Below are 19,944 nucleotides of genomic sequence, written 5' to 3' on the forward strand. Positions count from 1 at the left end.
TACCTCTCAGTGTCAGGGACCCAGGTTCGATTCCAGCTTTGGGTCACCGGGTGTGGAGTCTGCACATTTTCTCCACGTCTGTGTGGGTTTCCTCCGGGTGCTCCAAATTCCTCCCACAGTCCAAAAGATATGTGGGTTAGGTGGATTGGCCTGAACAGGCAGAGTATGGCTACTTGGAGAATTTCACTGTAACTTCATTGCAGTGTTAATGTAAGCCTTGTGACTAATAAAAGTGGCCACGCCAAGGCTCTGGAATTCCCTCTCCGCACCTCAGTTGCTTTCATTTAAGACACTAGTAATAGGCCTCTGACTGAGCTTTTGGTCATTGTATCCAATATGTCCTCCTATACCATACTTTGCTTTCTCCAGTGAAACACCAAGTTGGGTTCTGTTAAAGCTGCGTTATAAATACAAATTCTGATAGTCGTAATACAGAACAACTTGAGACAAATCACAAGCAAAGCGCAGGTTCACAAAGCAGGCCCTCAAGTGAGCACTTAGCAACTTGCCTCAGAAGCTTTAGCTGCCTCGTGCAATGTAAACTCTCAAAAATCTCCCAAGTACAGGAAACTGAGGTTGCACTGCCATATTTATCCACAAACTGAACTCAAAACTTGATAAGCAATGCAGAATGTAACAAATTAAATTGCTAAATTGGATCAGGAGCCGTGTAATTCTATCAAAAGGTAAAGATTCTGTTGAAAGCTGATCCACTTCAAAGGGTGGATCTCAAACGTTATCCACATTTGGTCCCCAACTCTTGGGCGGGTGGGGAATCTTCCCCCAGTATCTCGGCCAATAATAATCCTGCTACCAATACCCAAAAATTACACTGCAGGGTCCAGAATTCTGAAAGTGTGCAGCAAACCTGACAGCATCTGTTATTGTGAACCGGAGTTAACACTTCTGGTTGCTGGCCTTTTCAGCCAGAACTGGGAGATTGTTTTTAAAATGTGTGAAAGGAGGGGGTGGAGAGAGGACAGATTAAGTGACATTGGCTATGCATCAGGAAATTCAAGTGAGCGAAAATGGGGACAACTGGAAAAAAAAGGTGCGCAGAGGTGGCAAAAATGGCAGCATTGTGAAGCTGAGTCCTGAATACAAGTAAATGAGAACAACTTTATCCCCATCTACATTATAAAAACAACTAAACTTCACTGGCTGTAAAATTACAGTGGGATATTCAGCAGTCAATAGTGTAACAGTGATTAGCACTGCTGCTTCAGTGCCAGGTTCAATTTCCACACTGTCCATGTAGACTCTTCAGACATTCTCCTGTCTGCACAGGTTTCCTTCCAGAGTCATAAAGGCATGCTGGTTAGGGTGCATTGGCTGTGCTAAATTCTCCTTCAGTGTTCCTGAACAGGCACTGGAGTGTGGCGACTAAGGGGATTTTCACAGTAACTTCATTGCAGTGTTAGTGTAAACCTAGTAAATAAGGTTTAAACTTTATGGTGCTATATAAATGCACATCTGTCCTGTCTACACCTCATGAATAGCAAGCTGGAAACATAAAAGAAAGGCTTGTTCAAAACTCCAAACATTTGATTTTTTTTTTTAAAACAAAATGGTTCTCTTTTGAAAACAAATCCAGAATCGCTCTTTCAGGAAATCCTTCAAGTCAGACATTGCAAAGCTGAGTGACGAGAAACAAAAAGCCAGTTTTAAAAAAGTCACGTTGTAACGGGGTGGCAGAGTGGTTAGCACTGCTGCCTCACAGCTCCAGGGAGCTGGGTTCAATTCTAGCTGTGGGTGAATGTGTGAAGTTTAGAAGTTCTCCCTGTGTCTGTGTGGGTTTCCTCCCAAAGCTGTGCAGATTTGACCATGGTATTGCACTAGGTCATGGGGATTGTGGGGGTGGGGGGGTAAGTTGTTCTGGTGGAGAATCAGTGCAGACTCAAAAATGGGCCGAATGGCCTCCTCCTGGACTGAAAAATAGGGAATGGTATTAAAGAAGCCAATGCAATATTGGCAGATCAGTAGCTCATTAGGTCATGGACAACTCCCCCTACAACTTACAGGCATCTCTAGCCAACTGTTGGTTTGAAATGGCAAAGAAATCTTGTCATTCATATCTTCAAGAAACAGTTATCCACACAGCTCTCAAATTAACCTGCACATCAAATAAAAGTCACAAGCCAAAATTTCAAAGGCACCAGTAGATCATTAACCAGAAAAGCTGAAGAGTTGTGTTTTTATTCTTCTTTGAATATTCTAGGTGGTGAAAGTCAGCAAAAATGCAACTAGCTATTAAAAAAACCATCTGTTGTAAGTAGGCTTACATTAACACTGCAATGAAATTCCTCTAGTCACCACACTTGGTTTGCATACACAGAATTTAGTATGGCCAATGCACCTAACTAGCACATCTTTCAAACTGTGGGAGGAAACCCATGCAGACATGGGGAGAACATGCAGACTCTGCACACAGTGACCCAAGCCAGGAATTGAACCCAGGTCCCTGGTGCTGTGAGGCAGCAATGCTAACCACTGCCACCCTTATTGCAATTAATACACCAACGTGGGCATTTGATTTATCACATGTATTGGGATAGTTATACAAATACAGATAAAGCACTATTCGAAGTACATTTTGGTGAAGGAGAGAGAGTGTGGAGAATGTAGTGTTAGTCATAGCTAGCGTGTAGAGAAAGAGCAACTTAATGCAAGGCAAGTCCATTTCAAAAGTCTGATGGCAGCAGGAAAGAAGCTGTTCTTGAGTTGAAGGATACAAAAGGTCTGATGTCGTCATGTACCATTTTCCTGACAGAAGGGGGAGGTAAAACAAGCACTTGCAGAGATTTTCAGGTTGTTAAACCTTCCCTGACCCCTAGAGAGCATCAGTAAACTTGCTGTGGCTCATCCTGCTCATTCATTGCTTGCCCAGTTGGAGTGACTCAGCGCTTGGTTCATTAGGCTTGGGTGATTTCAAACAGTTATTGGAAAACAAAATTTATCTAGGTCAAGCAGACATTTGTGGACTTCCAGGTTCCAAAAAGTTTAATGGAATTCTTAAACATCTTAATATTTAGTCCAATTGTCAAGTCAGGTTTTTGGTTTGGGAAAGGGAAGGAGGTTCAAGAGTGAACCAGTTAAAGAACCAAAATCTTATGAGCTAAAAAAAAAGCACAGGATTCTGTTGGATAAAGACAGCAGGAAACCAGTTCAGCAACAAATGTCATCTAGTTAAACAGAAATTAATGTGCCCTCGAGAAATCATCCTAAACTAAGAAAAACAACCCATGACGAAGTTACACATGATCAAATTGTACTGCATCCAATTGATTTATAGAAAAGCAAACACCCTCATCTCAGAATTATGGAAAGTTTAAAATCTAGAACATCAACTGTTGACAACATATCACAAGTCAGATCATGCTGTGTCATGTGGTTTGCGAACATTACACAATCAACTGCAGTGTATGTAAGCCAGTATTAGCGGAAAGAATTTATTCAAGATTGGCAATGTAATTAGTTCCAGAAGTTGCTACATCCTTTCCAGATTCAACCACAGAATAGGGTCACTGCAGCATTAAAGTTTAGCCGTCAGCAAGAGGTAGCATTCTTGCCTCAAAAAGGTTGTGGGTTCAGTCCCACAATCCTAACAGATTACCAATTATAGAATTGAGTGCTGCGCTGTCAGAGATGCTGTCCAAAGATCTAGGAGTTGTGTGGTTTATCCACACCAAGTGCATTGTGCTACAGGGATAGGGCAGGAGGGTGGAGCTAGCTGGATAAGATACTCCATTGGAGTCAGTGCAGACTTGATGGGCCAAATGGCCTCCTCTCACACTGTAGGGATTCTAAGGTTGTGTCTTCTGAGTGAGGCACAAACCATGCTCCACCGTACGTGCAATTAGATGTGCATGGAGATGATCATTGACCACACTGAGGTTGCTTCAAAGACTTTTGATCAAGTCTTTGAACAACGCAAGTTTCCCAAATCAGAAAGATAAGCAAAAATACTGCAGATGCTGTAATCAGAAACTGAAAATGCTAGAAGATCTCAGCAGGTTTGATCAATGTCGAGTCTAGATGATTTGTTGTCGGAGGCCTGATTTCTGCTATTCTTCCCAAATCAGAAATTTGCTTCAAATAACATTTTAAAGACGAAATTTGAGAGCCAGCCCTAAACAAAGGCTGCATTTCAAACAATTATCTTCCCAATACTTGTTATCCAAATAGACAGTGGTTAGCATTGCTGCCTCACAACACCAAGGCCCCAGGTTCAATTCCCAGTGTTAGGTTACTGTGCAAACTCCACACTGACATTCTCCCTGTGTCTGCGTGGGTTTCCTCCCACAGTCCAACAATGTGCAGGTTAGATAGATTGCCCACACTAAATTGCCCCTTAGTGTCCCAAGATGTGCAGGTTAAGTGGATTAGACATGGTAAGTGGACAGGATTATGGGGATCAGACTGAGGGGATGCTTTTTTGCAAAGCTGGTGCAGACTCAATGGGCTGGATGGTCTGTTTCTGTGCCGTAGGGATTCTGTAGAAATTCAGAAGTCCAAGCGAATGAGAGCTTGTTTAAAAAAGGACTCTGGAAGATTCACCCTGGCAATGCAACTGAACGGATTGTTAGAGCCAGGATCAGCAAGAGTACACATTTATGGGCAGTGTACTGTTATATCTAAATGCAGCACAGGATTGCATGTTGTATAAAGTCAATGGGGAATATTTCCTGTAGTTTAGTGTCTTAACTGCTTACTCAGTCATTTCTAGTTAGTGTTGATTTCCCACTGCCCCCCCAAGAATGACTTTTAGTTTGCAAGAATAAAAAGCTTAAAGGTGAAATTTTGTCATGTTATTTAGATCATCACAATTCACTGCATTAAAAATAACATTCCCTCGAGACATATTCAGCTGCTCAGTCCCAAGACGGAGCATTACGTCCTCCCTAAACTCCTCTTGATTACCTTAAAACCCATCCCTCAGCAATCTGATCACATGCCCAACTGTTTGATAACATGCCAACGAAGCAACTTGGGATCTTTAAACAAAGTGCTACACAAGTACAAGTTGTTGGTGAAAGAACCACCATAAGAACACAAGCAATAGGAGTAGGCCATCTAGCCCTTTGAGCCTGCCCCGCCATTCAATAAGATCATGGCTGATCTGAAGTGGATCAGTTCCACTTTCCCGCCTTCTCCCCATAACCCTTAATTCCCTTGTCTGTCAAAAACCTATTTACCCGTGACTTAAATATATTTAGCGAGGCAGCCTCCACCACTTCAACAGGCAGAGAATTCCAGAGATTCACCACCCTTTGAGTGAAGAAGTTCCTCCTCAACTCTGTTCTAAGCTGCGCCCCCCCCCCCCCCCACCATCTTGAGGCTGTGCCCTCTAGTCCTGCTGTCCTTTCTAAGCAGGAAGAATCTCTCTACTTCTACCCTATCCATCCCTTTCATTATCTTATACATCTCTACAAGATTCCTCCTCATCCTTCTAAACTCCAACGAGTACAGACCCAGTCTATTTAGTCTCTCTTCATAGTCCAACCCCCTCATCTCTGGTATCAGATGAAAGTTGTTCTCTGGTTACACCAATTCCTCTGCTGCTGGAGGACAGTTTCCACTGATATAATCTCAAAACCATTTGAGAATGGTTAGCTCATTAAATCTCCTCAACCTCTCTTCTCCAAGCTATAACAATCTCCATATAGTTCAAATCCAGCATGCAAATGTCATTCCAGTAACTGACTAAAGTTTAAACAAAATTAGGGGAATAACTTCCCTCCTGAATTCAGATACACACACTCACTATTACCTCCAAAGACTTGACAGGTAACAACATTGTGCATTCCAACTATAACTCTCTAGTTAGCATGTCACTAAAGAGGCCATTCAGCCCATCATGTCTGCCTCCATACCTTTGGACGTTCCAGCACATCAGATGCAGATCCAGATACCTGTTAAAAATGAGTTGAACATTTTGACCACAAACACACTGACATTGAATTCCAGATGTCTACCACCCTTTTGGTAGGTTTTCCTCATGCCCCCTCTAATCCTTCTGCCAATCACCTTAAATCTAAGCTCCCCTCCGATAACTTTTCTGGTGGTCCCTCAACCTCTCCTGTTTAAGGGAACCAACCTTATCCAACCTCTCAACCAAAATTTAAGCCCTGGCAATATTGTAAATCTCAATTATCTTCCATTTATTGACTATCCCCTTGCTTTGTTTGCCCTCCCTGTATGTATTCCCTCACCTTCTGGATTGAATTCCATTTGCCAGTTCTCTGTCCACTCAACCAGACACTATCCACTTTGCTATCAAATACATGGCCAATTTGTCATCTGCAAATTTTCCAATCAAGCCTAAAATCATTAGCATACAAAACAGGAGTCCCAAAACATCTAGAAGCCGCTTTCCATTCACAAATACATTGAGCATTATCCTTTGTTTCCTGTCTGAGCCAATTTTGGATCCAAAATGCCACCATCCCCTGTATCCAGTGAGATTTCATTTTTTTTTGACTAGTTTGCCATGTGTTTCCTCCCACAGTCCAGAAGATGTGCTGGTTAGGCTGCATTGAGGGAGAATTTAGCACAGCCAATGGATCCAAACAGGTGCTGGACTGTGACAACAGGGGGGTGGATTTTCACAATTTCACTGTAGTGTGAACACAAGCCTATTGGGACACCAAACTAAAGTTGAAACCACCAAAAAAATCAGTGATCAGTCTAATCTTTGCAATCTAATTAAATGGTACAATGTTTGCAGAGCTCCAATCCTCTGGTACCTCACCTGGTATCCAGTGAGGATTGAAAAATTGATGCTCCGAGTATGTTGTTTCCTCTCTGGCATCATTTGACAGCCTGGGACACAATCCATCCAGCCTGGCTATTTATCCATCTTCAAGCACATCAGTCCCTCCAGTTCTTCCTTTCACACTGCATTTATCGTATCCAATACTTCCCATTCTTCGTCTTTAAACCAGAATAGAGTCCCTACAGTGCAGAAGGGGGCCAATTGACCCACTGAGTCTACACTGACACTCTCCGAAAGAGCATCCCACCCAGGCCCATTTCCCCTGCCTTATCTCCATAACTCCACAGGTTTACCATGGCTAATCCACCTAGCCTGCACATCTTTGGATACATTTAAACCTACATGTCACAACTGCACAGGCAATGACTATCCATAACAAGAGAGGATCTAATTATTGCCCCTTGACACTCAATGACATCACCATTGCTAAATCCCCCACTATCAACATTGTGGTTTAACATTTGATTTATTGTCACATGTATTAACAGTGAAGCGTTGTTTCTTGTGTGTTAAATTAAAGTAGACCATTCATTAGAGAAGGAAAGGAAAGAGTGCAGAATGTAGTGTTACAGTCGTAGCTAGGGTGTAGAGAAAGACCAACTTAATGTGAGGTAGGTCCATATAAAAGCCTGACAGCAGCAGGGAAGAAGCTGTTCTTGAGTCAGTTGGTATGTGACCCGAGATACCCACTGTATGAAAGTGTCTGGAGTTGTAAAGAGGATAGCATTTCTCATTGAATCTCTAGTCTTACCCACATCCTGTGGAAGAATTTAGATCTTACACATTCACAAGTGCCCCTTGACGTTGGGTTGTCTCTCTCTGGCTTTACTCAGAGCTCTGGTTTGTGTTTATTGTTATTGGATAATTGCTCAAAATTTTCTACTCAACCACAGATTGTCTCCTACTGTCCATAGGAATCCATTTTGATTGTAGTGGGAGCTCAGACTGCACACACAACTGTTGAATGACTCCATTCTTTGCCATAAATCAGTTCAAAAAGTTATATCCACAATTGATGGGCTGCTTCAAGTCTCATGGTCCAGCATTTGCCAACATTAAGAGTTACGCACAGCTCTGGGCTCCATATTACAGAATAAAGAATTAGGCGCTCAAAATGGTGCACATAAGATTGGCCTGATAACAGAACAGAGGTTACAAATATCAGGAAGAGAATTCTGACCTTTGTTATAATTATTTCTCTGGGTGACACTAGCAAAGGCAGCTTGTTGCTTATCCCAATTGCTCTTGAACTAAAATGGGCAAAGCCCCTCAGAGGTCAGTTAGGAGTCACATGTAGGCCAGACCAGGCAAGGATGGCAGATTTCCTTCCCTAAAAAAGGACATGAACTAGATGGATTTTTCCCCCCCAACAATGGTTTATTGAGACTAACCTTCTATTTCCAGATTAATTGAATCTAAATTCTACTAGTGGTGATGGGAGTTGAACCCATGTCCATAGAGCACGAGTCCATGTGTCAAGATTATTATTCCATTGATGTTAACACTCTCTCTCCTGCCCCAACAAAAAGAGACTTTTGGAACTAAGTTTGAAGGTGGTGGGGGAAAACAGAACTAGGGAACACAATCATACTGCCTCCTTATTAAAATAAAGGCATTTAACCCAGTTAAAATTTAAAAAACCCACACAAGGCCATTCAGCCCATCAGCTCTCACTCATCCATCAGCTCCACCAGTTTTGCCTCTGAGAGCCACAGATCATAGAATCCCTACAGGAGACCATTTGGTCCATCAAGTCTGTACCAAACAATCCCACCCAGGCCCTATATCCACACATTTACCCTACTAATTCCCTGACACTGAGGGTCAATTTAGCATGGCCAATCAACCTAACCCCATGCTCCAAAAGTATGGAGGAAGCTGGAGCACCCAGAGGAAACTGATGCAGACATGGGGAGAACATGCAAACTCCACAGTCACCCGAGGCTGAAACTGAACCTGGTTGATACAGTTGGCTCTCCTCACTCTGGGGAAGTGCATTCCACATCCCAATCACTGGCTGCATTTTCAAAAATTCTTCCCATTAGCTTTGGATTCTCTCAAGCATTTCTGGCTTGTGATCCATTCACCAATGGGAATGGTTTACTAATCCTGATTTTGAACACTCCATCAATTCTCCTCTCAGCCTTAGACCATAAGATATAGGAGCAGAATTAGGTCACTTGGCCCATTGCGTCTGCACCATCATTCAATCATGGCTGATATTTTCTTGTCCCCATAACCCCCGATCCCCTTAAGAACCTGTCTTAAAGACTCTCAATAAGCTAGTATCCACAGTCTTCTGAGACCAGCCCCAACCTATCCTTACAAAACTCCTCAGCCATATTTGTAAAGCTTCACAAGTAGTCTCACCAGCTTAAAGTCCAACAGGTTTATTTATTAGCACGAGCTTTGAGCACTGCTCCTTCATCAGTTAGTTCTTTTAAGGCACTAATTAAAACTAACTCAAGTTAATTTAACTTAGGGACAAAGTGAAAAGGACAGCTCCCCAAAACCAGGGGGTTCATCAGGTAACTGCAGGATGTTCCACAAACAGGAGATATATAGACAAACTCAATTACAAGATAATAGTTGGAACGCAAGTCTTAACAGACAATGTGAGCGGGGGGGGGGGGGGGGGGGGGGTTAAACACAGATTAGAGATGTGAATTGTCTCAAGCCAGGACAGTTATTGAGACCTTACAAGCCCAGGCAAGCCTTAAGGGTTACAAATAGTTTCACATGAACCCAAGATCCCAGTTGAGGCCGTCCTCATGTGTGGCTCAGTTTTTGCTCAGCGATTCTGCATTGTGTCTCTTGAAGGCCATGTCAGAGAACGCTTACCTGAAGATCAGAGGCTGAATGCTCAGGACTGCTGAAATGTTCCAGCAGGAAGGGAGCACCCCTGCCTGGTGATTCTCAAGCACTGTTCATTCACCCATTGTCGTGGCATCTGCATAGTCTCACCATGGATCTGTACTAACCTGGTGTTGAGACACTACTTATTGTGCCTACCCCAGTCCAACACTGGCGACTCCACATCATGTGAAGCTTCTACGTCCCTCCTCCAAAACTAGACAATCCTCCAAGAGCTTAGTTATTAAATAACGCTTCATCATGCTTTCCTTGCTATTGTGCTCTATGCCTCTGGCTACAAGCTCAGCCATGCAATTTATTAAGCTAACTTACCCAGTTCTGCAGTGCCTGAATTGCATTCTGTGTTAATCATTCCAGTGAATTACATTGCCAGACTTTTGGAACGCATCTTAAGCGGAACGGTGAATACAATTTTTTTAAAAAAAATCCAAGTTCCTTTACAATCATCCGTAATTATTAGGAGATAAAGAGTGTTCAGAAACACTCCTTGTTATCAACTCCAGAAACTGATAAGAATCATTGAGAGTTATAGCGAGCAGACAGCTATGAAGTTAGGGTAGTTCCCCTGACACTTTGAACAACGTAATAACATTACAAGTAAAAGTTAACGCTTTAAAAAGTTATCCCCTTCCACGGGAGAGAGAGTGTGAGGAAAGCCCAGATACTCACCTGATGGAGACAGGGACAGGGCGAGGTGGAGCAGGAGGAGGGGTACAGCCCATACAGCACACTTCAGCCCGGGGAAGGACATCTCTCTCTCTCTCTCTCTGAGTCACTGGCACATACTATGTGTTGTCTCCCGGCTCCAAGCTGCTGTCCTTCAGCCTTCTCTCCCCGCTAGTGCACACACTCACAGGCAGCTGCCACCTTCCCCTCTTTATATCTGGGCTCCAGGTCCTGACTCTCAGCCGCAGACACTCACCGGGGCCGAACCCTGCACTGACAGTGCCTCGATATCCGGCACCTACCGCTTGATTACACTGATACTCGTGATGTGGATTCTGAGAGCCAGCCCCGGGCTGCATTAACCCTTCCCAGCCCGGTCATTAACTTTAACCAGCTCCATCCAGAGGCAGGGAGCCCGTGTCAAACTCTGTGGGAATCTTTATTACATCAAAACCCTTCTGTAAATTAAGTTGTTGCAGCCTCGCCAATGTTTACCAATCGCGTCCCTGTATGAAAGGGATTGGTTTAAGGACCCACTCTCCACTCTCCTCCTAATCAGTGTGAAAGAGTTCCAAATCAAAGAGGTTTAAAAGTCACTTAAAAATCACTGTTAGCTTCTCAAAGTAAGAAGTCTGACAACACCAGGTTTAAGTCCAACCGATTTAATTGATAGTAAGCTCACTAGCTTTCGAGGTTTCCCTCTTTGTCAGGTGAATGGAGAGTACTGGCCTCAGACAGAGCATATAACAGCACAGACAGTTTACAGATTACTGCTTTACACCTAACCTTTACACCTAACCTGCTGTTCAAGTCTTAAATGGCCAACAATGTGAGTGGAAGGAGCACTGATCACAGGTTAAAGAGATGTGTATTGTCTCCAGACTGTACAGTAAGTGAGGTTTTGCAAACCCAGGCAAGTCACGGGGGTTACAGATAGTGCGGCATGAACCCAAGATCCCTGTTGAGACCGTCCTCGTGTGTGTGGAACTTGGCTATCAGTCTCTGCTCAGCGACTTTGCGCTGTCGTGAGTCGTGAAGGCCGCCTTGGAGAACGTTTACCCGAAGGTCAGAGGCTGAATGCCCGTGATCACTGAAGTGTTCGCCAACAGGAAGGGAACAGTCTTGCCTGGTGATTGTCGAGCGATGTTCATTCATCTGTTGTTGTAGCGTCTGCATGGTCTCCCCAATGTACCATGCCTCGGGACATCCTTTCCTGCAACGTATCAGGTAGACAATGTTGGCCGAGTTGCAAGAGTATTTACCATGTGCCTGGTGGATGGTATTCTCACATGTGATGATGTCATCCATGTCGATGTCTCAGACATGCCGGATCATCCATGTCGATGTCTCAGACATGCCGGATCATCGACATGGATGACATCATGTCACGTGAGAATACCATCCACCAGGTACACGGTAAATACTCTTGCAACTCGGCCAACGTTGTCTACCTGATACGCTGCAAGAAAGGATGTCCCGAAGCATGGTACACTGGGGAGACCATGCAGATGCTATGACAACGGATGAATGAACATCGCTCGACAATCACCAGGCAAGACTGTTCCCTTCCTGTTGGCGAACACTTCAGTGGTCACGGGCATTTGGCCTCTGACCTTCGGGTAAACGTTCTCCAAGGCGGCCTTCACGACACACGACAGCGCAGAGTCGCTGAGCAGAAATTGATAGCCAAGTTCCGCATACATGAGGACGGTCTCAACAGGGATCTTGAGTTCATGTCGCACTATTTGTAACCCCTGTGACTTGCCTGGGTTTGCAAAACCTCACTTACTGTACTGTCTGGAGACAATACACATCTCTTTAACCTGTGCTCAATGTTCCTTCCACTTACATTGTTGGCTACTTTAAGACTTGAATAGCAGGTTAGGTGTAAAGATTCGCATTCTAATCAGTAATCTGTAAACTGTCTGTGCTTTATATGCTCTATCTGAGGCCAGAACTCTCCATTCACCTGACGAAGAAGGAAACCTCGAAAGCTTGTGAGTTTACTATCAAATAAATCAGTTGGACTTAAACCTGGTGTTGTCAGACTTTTTACTGTGTTTACCCCAGTCCAACGCCAGCATCTCCACATCATGAGTCTCTCAAAGACAGAGGAACCCCAGTGAGAAACCATTTGCCTTAACAACAGATAACAGTCAAGGACCGTGTTGTATTGAGTATTCAGGAGGCTTTCTTCACACAACAATTACTGAACATTCTGTATCCTGTGTGCCCACTGAACAGGGGACAGTGGGTAAGGGAGTTGATATAAATTTGTTACATCACTGCTCAAATATATTTTATCATGCTTAAGTCTGGAAGTTAATAGATAAGTAGAAAAAAAAATGTGCTTCTTTTGTACTGGAACCAATTTTATTTACACAGCTTGGGGCAGCATGGTGGCTCAGTGGTTAGTGCGGCTGCCTCACAGTGCCAGGGGCCTGGGTTCGATCCCCAGCTTGGGTCACTGTCTGTGTGGAGATTGTCCGTTCTCTTGTGTCTGCGTGGGTTTCCTCCGGGTGCTCCAGTTTCCTCCCACAGTCTAAAGATTGTGGGTTAGGTGGACTGGCCGTGCTAAAATTGCCTCTTACTGTCCCAGGATACATAGGTTAGCGGGGTAAATATGTGGGGTTATGGGGATAGGGCCTGGGTGGGATTGTGGTCGGTGCAGACTTGATGGGCCAAATGGCCTCCTTCTGTACTGTAGGGATTTTATGATTTCTAGGAGCATTGCACTGCCATGAGTAATAATCTCATTCACCGTCCTAACTAGAGTCAGTTTAACCAATCTCTGCTCGTCAAACATTAATCAACAACTTTAACCATTGACACCCATTGACCTTCTCTCCAATCTCTTCGGTTTTTATATAACATTGTTCATGGTTGGTTATCTGAAGATCCAATGTCGGATTTCCCAGAACAAAGTAAAGTGCTGGAAAAGCGCAGCAGCATCTATGGATTCACAGAAAATGTGATACTGGACTCGAAACATTAACTCTTGCTCTCTGAACAGATACTGTTGAGTTTATCCAGAATTTCCTGCTTTTTATTTCAGATTTCCAGCATCCATAGTATTCTATTTTTTGTGTTATATTTCCCATTTGTGCTTCAAAATTCCTCAGTATTCTTTGCATCCAGTTGGAACTCTCAATGAACTTCTAATCCCACGCAATCTCCAGCTAGTTTAGTTTATCATTACAGCCTGATATTTAAAATGTAACTCAACTCACTCAGGAAACTACTGCACAGAAAGAGGCCATGCAACCCTTCATAATTACGTGAGCTTCTTCTTCTTAACTTGGCATGTTTGGTTCCATCGGTCAGAACGTTGAATACAGGAATTGGGACGTCTTGTTGAAGTTGTACAAGTCATTGGTAAGGCCACACTTGGAATACTGTGTGCTATTCTGATCACCCTATTATAGAAGGGATATTATTAAACTAGAAAGAGTGCAGAAAAGATTTACTAGGATGCTACCGGGACTTGATGGATTGGGTTATAAGGAGGGGCTGGATAAACTGGGACTTTTTTCTTTGGAGCGTGGGAGACTGAGGGGCGATCTTATAGAGGTCAGTAAAATAATGAGGGGCGTAGATCAGCTAGATAGTCAATATCTTTTCCCAAAGGTAGGGGAATCTAAAACTAGAGGGCATATGTTGAAGATGAGAGGGGAGAGATACAAAAGAATCCAGAGGGGCATTTTATTCACACAGAGGGTGGTGAGTGTCTGGAACAAGCTGCCAGAGTTAGTAGTAAAGGCGGGTACAATTCTGTATTTTAAAAAGCATTACACAGTTACATGTGTACGATGGGTATAGAGAGATAAGGGCCAAACGTGGGCAATTGGGACTAGTTTAGGAGTTTTAAAAAAAAGGTCGGCATGGACCAGTTGAGCCAAAGAGCCTGTTTCCATGCTGTAAACCTCTATGACTCTAACTGGAATGGTCTGTTCTAATACTATTTCCCTGTCAGTTGTGGCCCAGCGGGTAGCATTCTCACCTCTGAATCAAACCAATCCCAGAGGTTTGATCACATCATTCAAGTTGACAATCCCAGTGCAGCATTATGGGACTGCTGCCCTGCCAGCGGTACCGTTCTTCATTTGAGGCATTAAGCCAAAGTCCCAACCTACCCACTTAGGTGGTCCTGAAAGATCCCGTGGCACTATTTTGAACCACAATTGTCTAAAAGACAGATGATCCGGTCATTTATTTACTAGCTGCTTCTGGGATCTTGCTGTGTGTAAATTGGTTGTTGCGTTTACTACTTTACATTAGCAACTTCTCAGGACTTCATTGATCGTAGAGTCCTTTTGGATGCCCTGTGAATGTGGAAGGTGCTATATTAATGCAAGTTCTTTCTTTGTTTAACTATGTAACCAAAACAGTAGAATGTCAGTTAAAGAAGATTATTAAAAAAGTTTAAAGTTTATTTATTAGTCACAAGTAGGCTTACATTACCCCTGCAATGAAGTTACAGTGAAAATCCCCTAGTTGCTACACTCTGGCGCCTGTTCAGGTACACTGAAGGAGAATTTAGCATGGCCAATGCATCTAACTGGCATGTCTTTTGGACAGTAAAAAGTCTGACAACACCAGGTTTAAGTTCAACCGATTTATTTGATAGTAAATTCACTAGCTTTTGAGGTTACCCTCTTCGTCAGCATTCACCTGACGAAGAGGGTAACCTCAAAAGTTAGTGAATTTACTATCAAGTAAATCGGTTGGACTTAAACTTGGTGCTGTCAGACTTTTTACTGTGTTTACCCAGTCCAACGCCGGCATATCCACATCATGTCTTTTGGACTGTGGGAGGAAACCGGAGCACCCAAAGGAAGCTCAAACCTGGAAACAAACCCGGGTCCCTGGCGCTGTGAGGTGGCAGTGCTAACCACTGTGCCACCGTGCTGCCGCACAGCATGGTGATGGTCAAACTGCAGTGTGTGCTGGTCAAACTGGAGCTTGAAAACTGCATTTGAGAAATGATGCAGACATTCAAATGCTGGTAGTGCTCAAGATATGAGCCTCACTGTCAAAACCTGGAGTTAATGCTGAAAGATTGGACAAATCATAGAATTCTACATTGCAGAACGGACACTATTTGGCCCTTTGAGTCTGCATCACCCCTCCAATGCAGCATCCCACCCAGACACTATCTCCATAACCCCACACAGTTACCATGACTAATCCCCATAACCTACACCTCGTGGGACACTAAGGGCCAATTTAGTGTGGCCAATCCACCTAACCTGCACATCTTTTGGTTTTCTTAGCCTGGAAGAATGAATATATGAAATGCTGTTATAGAGATATAAGGTTGTTAAGAGAATAAAAAGACTAACCCAAAATTTCACTTTTACATCAAGCTGTGGCAGTGGAAAGGGATGAGAGTGGCTCAAACTAGTAAAACTGATATTAAGCAATCCTTCTTCACAGAAGAATGACCAATGTGTGGAATGGATTATAAGACAGAAAAATGGAGGCTAATCACTTAAACTGATTTAAAAATCAATGGGATTCCACAATGGGGGTACAATAGATGGAATTAAGGGGAGCCAAATGGCCTATAATCATTTAGTGGCCTTGAGTTGGGCTTTGTTCACTTTGTACGGAGCCAATTTGAACAACATGAACTTGCATATTCTATATGTTATGAGAGATTCTAAGGCAACGCACAGGTTGTTGTGTTGGAGAAGGTTGTAGAAATAGTGATGAGCAAGCGTATGGAGGGATTTGAACATGAGGATGAAAATTTGAGGCACTGCTGGAGCAGGAGCCAAATATAGCTCTGGAAACACAGGGATGATAGGTGAACAGAACTTGGGACAGATTACAGCAGCAGAATTTTAGAATGGGATCAAGCTTACAGTGGGTGTAAGTTGTGAGCTTGAGTAGGACAGCACCAGAATAGTTAGGATCATAGAACCTGTATCATGCAGAAGGAGGTCATTTGGTCCATCAAGTCTGCAATAACTTTCCAACAGAGCATCCCACCCAAGCCCATCCTAATAACCACGAGCATTTACCTCACTACTCCCCCTAACTATACATGTAGTAGAACTGATTGAGAGCTTCAGGTTTTTAGATGTCCAGACCACCGACAACCTGTCCTGGTCCCCCACATGCTGACACTATAGTTAAGGAAACCCACCAATGCCTCTACTTTCTGAGAAGACTGAGGAAATTTGACATGTGGCCATGGCTCTCACAGCTTTTACTGATGTACCATAGAAAGCATTCTTTCTGGTTGTATCACAGCTTGGTCTGGGCTCCTGCTCTGCTCCAAGACTGCAAGGAATTACAAAAGGTCATGAACGTAGCGTAGTCCATCGCGCAAACCAGCCTCCCATCCATCGACACTGTCTACACTTCCCACTGCCTCGGCAAAGCAGGCAGCATAATTAAGAACCCCACGCACCCCGGACATTCTCTCTTCCACCTTCTTCCGTTGAGAAAAAGATACAAAAGTCTGAGGTCCCTTACCGACCGACTCAGAAACAGCTTCTTCCCTGCTGCTGTCAGACTTTTGAGTGGACCTACCTCGCATTAAGTTGATTTTTCTCTACACCCTAGCTATGACTGTAACACTACATTTTGCACTGTCTCATTTCCTTCTCTATGAATGGTATGCTTTGTATAGTGTGCAAGAAACAATATTTTTCACTGTATGTTAATACATGTGACAATAATAAATCAAATCAACTACTGGAATGCATGGATAGAAAAAAGATCTTGTGCTATTTTTCTGGTAATTTATTATTGCAGACCTTTTAAAAGCCACACTCATGCTGTAAGTTCCCAGTGACTAAAGACTCTCTCTCATTCCCATTCAGCAGCAAGTGTCAACTGAGGGGCTGGGCTCTGTGATCCTGCTGACTCTGATTGGCCAACCCCTGAATTTGGGTGTATGTGATTGGCTATTGTTCTGTACGTCTGATTGGATAATTCCTACCCAGTCGCTGATTGGTCCGATGCATTGTTCACGCCCTCGCTCTCTAATTGGCTCAGAGCCAGAGATTCGCACTCTGATTGGATGACTACCGTGCTTCGCGATTGGGTGGCTCTGCGTACCCGCCTGTGATTGGCCGGTTTTGTCACCTCGCAGTGAGGACGGCGCCCGTTGGTTGCTGGTCGCTGCGAGCCTCTTCCAATGGGGGAGCGGCTTGTTGTCGCTGCCGCGGGGAGATGGCGGATCGTCTCACGCAGCTGCAGGACGCCGTCAACTCGGTGAGTGGGAGCGGCCGGAGCTTCGAGTCTGGCCTGGGGCCCGCGGCGTCTCCATCAACCCATCACCGCCCCCCCCCTCCCCCCTCGTTAGCCCCGGTCGGGCCTTCCCCCCCCAGAGCTGAAAAAAAAGGTTACATTTCTATAGCGCCTGCCCCATCCTCAGGGCGTCCGAAAGCCATTCGCAGCCAATGAGATCCTTTGGAAGGATTGTAATGGGGGAAACTCGCGCACAGCAAGATCCCACACGCAGCAGGCCGCTGACAACGGTGTCTCTTAGAGTGGTGATCACTGGCCACAGGGAACAGGGGAGAACATCTAGGTTGCACCTCCTAATTAATAAACATCTCCCGGGGTGCCTCAGTATAATGTGGATAAATGTGAGGTTATCCACTTTGGTAGCAATAATAGGAAGACAGATGATTACCTGAATGGGTGTAAATTGAGGGAGGTGGATACTCAGTGAGACCTTGGTGTCCTCAAGCATCAGTTGCTGAAAATAAACGCGTAGGTACAGCAAGCAGTCAAAGCGACAAATGGTATGTTGGCTTCATAACGAGAGGATTTGAGTATAGGGATGTTTTGCTTTAATTGTATAGGGTGTTGCTGAGGTCACCCTTGGAGTATTGTGTGCAGTTTTGGAGTCCTTCTCTGAGGAAGATGCTGTAGAGGGAGGACAGCGAAGGTTTACCAGACTGATTCCTGGGATGGCAGGTCTGTCATATGAGGAGAGACTAAGTCGGTTAGGATTATATTCACTGGCGTTTAGAAGAGTGAGAGGGGATCTCATACAAACTTATAAAATTCTAACAGGGTTAGACAGGGCAGATTCAGAAAGAATGTTCCCAGTGGTGGGGAAGTCCATAAGAACATAATATAAGAACATAAGAAATAGGAGCAGGAGTAGGCCATCCAGCCCTTCGAGCCTGCCCCGCCATTCAATAAGATCATGGCTGATCTGTCGCTGCTCAGTTCCACTTTCCCGCCCTCTCCCCATAACCCTTAATCCCCTCTCCTATCAAAAACCCATCAACCCGCATCTTAAAAATATTTAGCGAGGCAGCCTCCACCACTTATCAATTATCAATTATCAAAATGAGTAGCTGGGCAGGCTGGAAGGGCTGAATGGCTTACTCTTGCTTCTGGTTTCTATGTGGGACAAATTATTGGTGATCTGAGTACCTAGAAACCTGAAGCTTTCGGTCATCTTCACATGATCATCGTTGATGTAGGCAGGGGCGTGTCCTCCACTATGCTACCTGAAGTTAATGACTGTCTTGCTCATTTTGTTGATATTATCATTGCACCAGTTCACCAGATTCTCTATCTCTTTCCTGTACTCTGTCCCATCATTGTTTGAGATCCTAGCAGATGTGCGAGGCAAGTTTTTTTTTACATACAGGATGACGGGTGCCTGGAACTCGTTGCCGGGGGAGGTAGTGGATGCAGATGTGATAGTGACTTTTAAGGGGCGTCTTGACAAATACATGAATTGGATGGGGATAGAGGGATACGGCCCTTGGAAGGGTAGGGGGTTTTAGTTCAATTGGGCAGTATGGTTGGTACAGGCTTGGAGGCCGAAAGGCCTGTTTCCTGTGTTGTAAGTTTCTTTGTTCTTTGTTCAACCCACTATGATGGTGTCATCAGCAGACGTGAAAGTGGAGTTTGAGGGGAATTTGGCCACAGAGTCATAGGTGTATAAAGAGTATCGTAAGGGACTCAGCACCGGTACAGAAGATAATCGTGGAGGAGATAGTGTTGCCTTTCGTATTGATTACAGTCTGTTGGTTAGGAAGTCTAGGGTACGATCGCAGAGGGAGGGAAGGAACCCTGGGCCATGGAGTTTGGAGATGAGTTTTGTCGGGATAATGGTATTGACGGCTGAGCTGTAGTTAAATAGAAGTCTGACGTAAGTGAGCTTGTTATCCAGGTGATCTAGGGTTGAGTGTAGGGCATCTGCTGTGATCCAGTGGCAGTGACAGGTGAACTGTAGTGGATCCAGGCAACCTGGGAGACTGGAGTTGATGAACGCTATGACTAACCTTACAAAGCATGATGATGGATGTTAGAGCCACTGGCGGTAGTCATTAAGGTACGCTTACTGGCTTTTCTTTGGTACACAGATAATGATTATCTTCTTAAAACAGATAGGGAACTCAAATCGGAGTAAGTCAGAACTGTCGAAGGTTAGGGATAAGGTTAGGTCCCAGTCGACTTCAGAGGCAGTGAATGAGGGAAGGGGAGGAACAAAGTGTCAGATTGAAAGGCTGGAATGATGAAATGACAATTGGGATGATGGTACAGTGCAGAAATGGGTGTAGTAGAATGAGTGAAGAATCATGGCTGGTCTATATCTTAACTCCAATCACCTACCTTCCGTTACTCTAAATATGTTTGCCTAACAA

At 44.2% G+C, this 19,944-nt stretch overlaps 2 protein-coding genes across 4 annotated transcripts in view; one reads left to right on the forward strand and one right to left on the reverse strand.

The window, feature by feature from the left end:
- The window catches only part of tm7sf3 (transmembrane 7 superfamily member 3), a 43,654-nt gene extending 33,248 nt beyond the window's left edge, over positions 1–10,406 (reverse strand). Inside the window, exon 1 of the mRNA XM_080191394.1 lies at positions 10,319–10,406. Within this exon, the coding sequence (XP_080047520.1) occupies positions 10,319–10,400 (82 nt within the window). The 5' untranslated portion in view covers positions 10,401–10,406. The remainder of the gene's footprint in view (positions 1–10,318) is intronic.
- Positions 10,407–17,465: 7,059 nt separating this feature from the next.
- Positions 17,466–19,944, forward strand: part of med21 (mediator complex subunit 21) — a 67,933-nt gene continuing 65,454 nt past the window's right edge. For all 3 annotated transcript variants that reach the window (XR_013886855.1, XR_013886856.1, XM_080191396.1), the window contains exon 1: positions 17,466–17,542. Coding sequence is in view for 1 of the 3 variants with exons in the window: in XM_080191396.1 (XP_080047522.1) it covers positions 17,501–17,542 (42 nt within the window). In the remaining 2 variants the exon portion in view is untranslated. The remainder of the gene's footprint in view (positions 17,543–19,944) is intronic.

The sequence above is a fragment of the Carcharhinus amblyrhynchos genome, chromosome 6 (genome assembly GCF_965287045.1).
Source record: "Carcharhinus amblyrhynchos chromosome 6, sCarAmb.v2.hapA, whole genome shotgun sequence".
In the NCBI taxonomy this organism is placed as follows: Eukaryota; Metazoa; Chordata; class Chondrichthyes; order Carcharhiniformes; family Carcharhinidae; genus Carcharhinus; species Carcharhinus amblyrhynchos.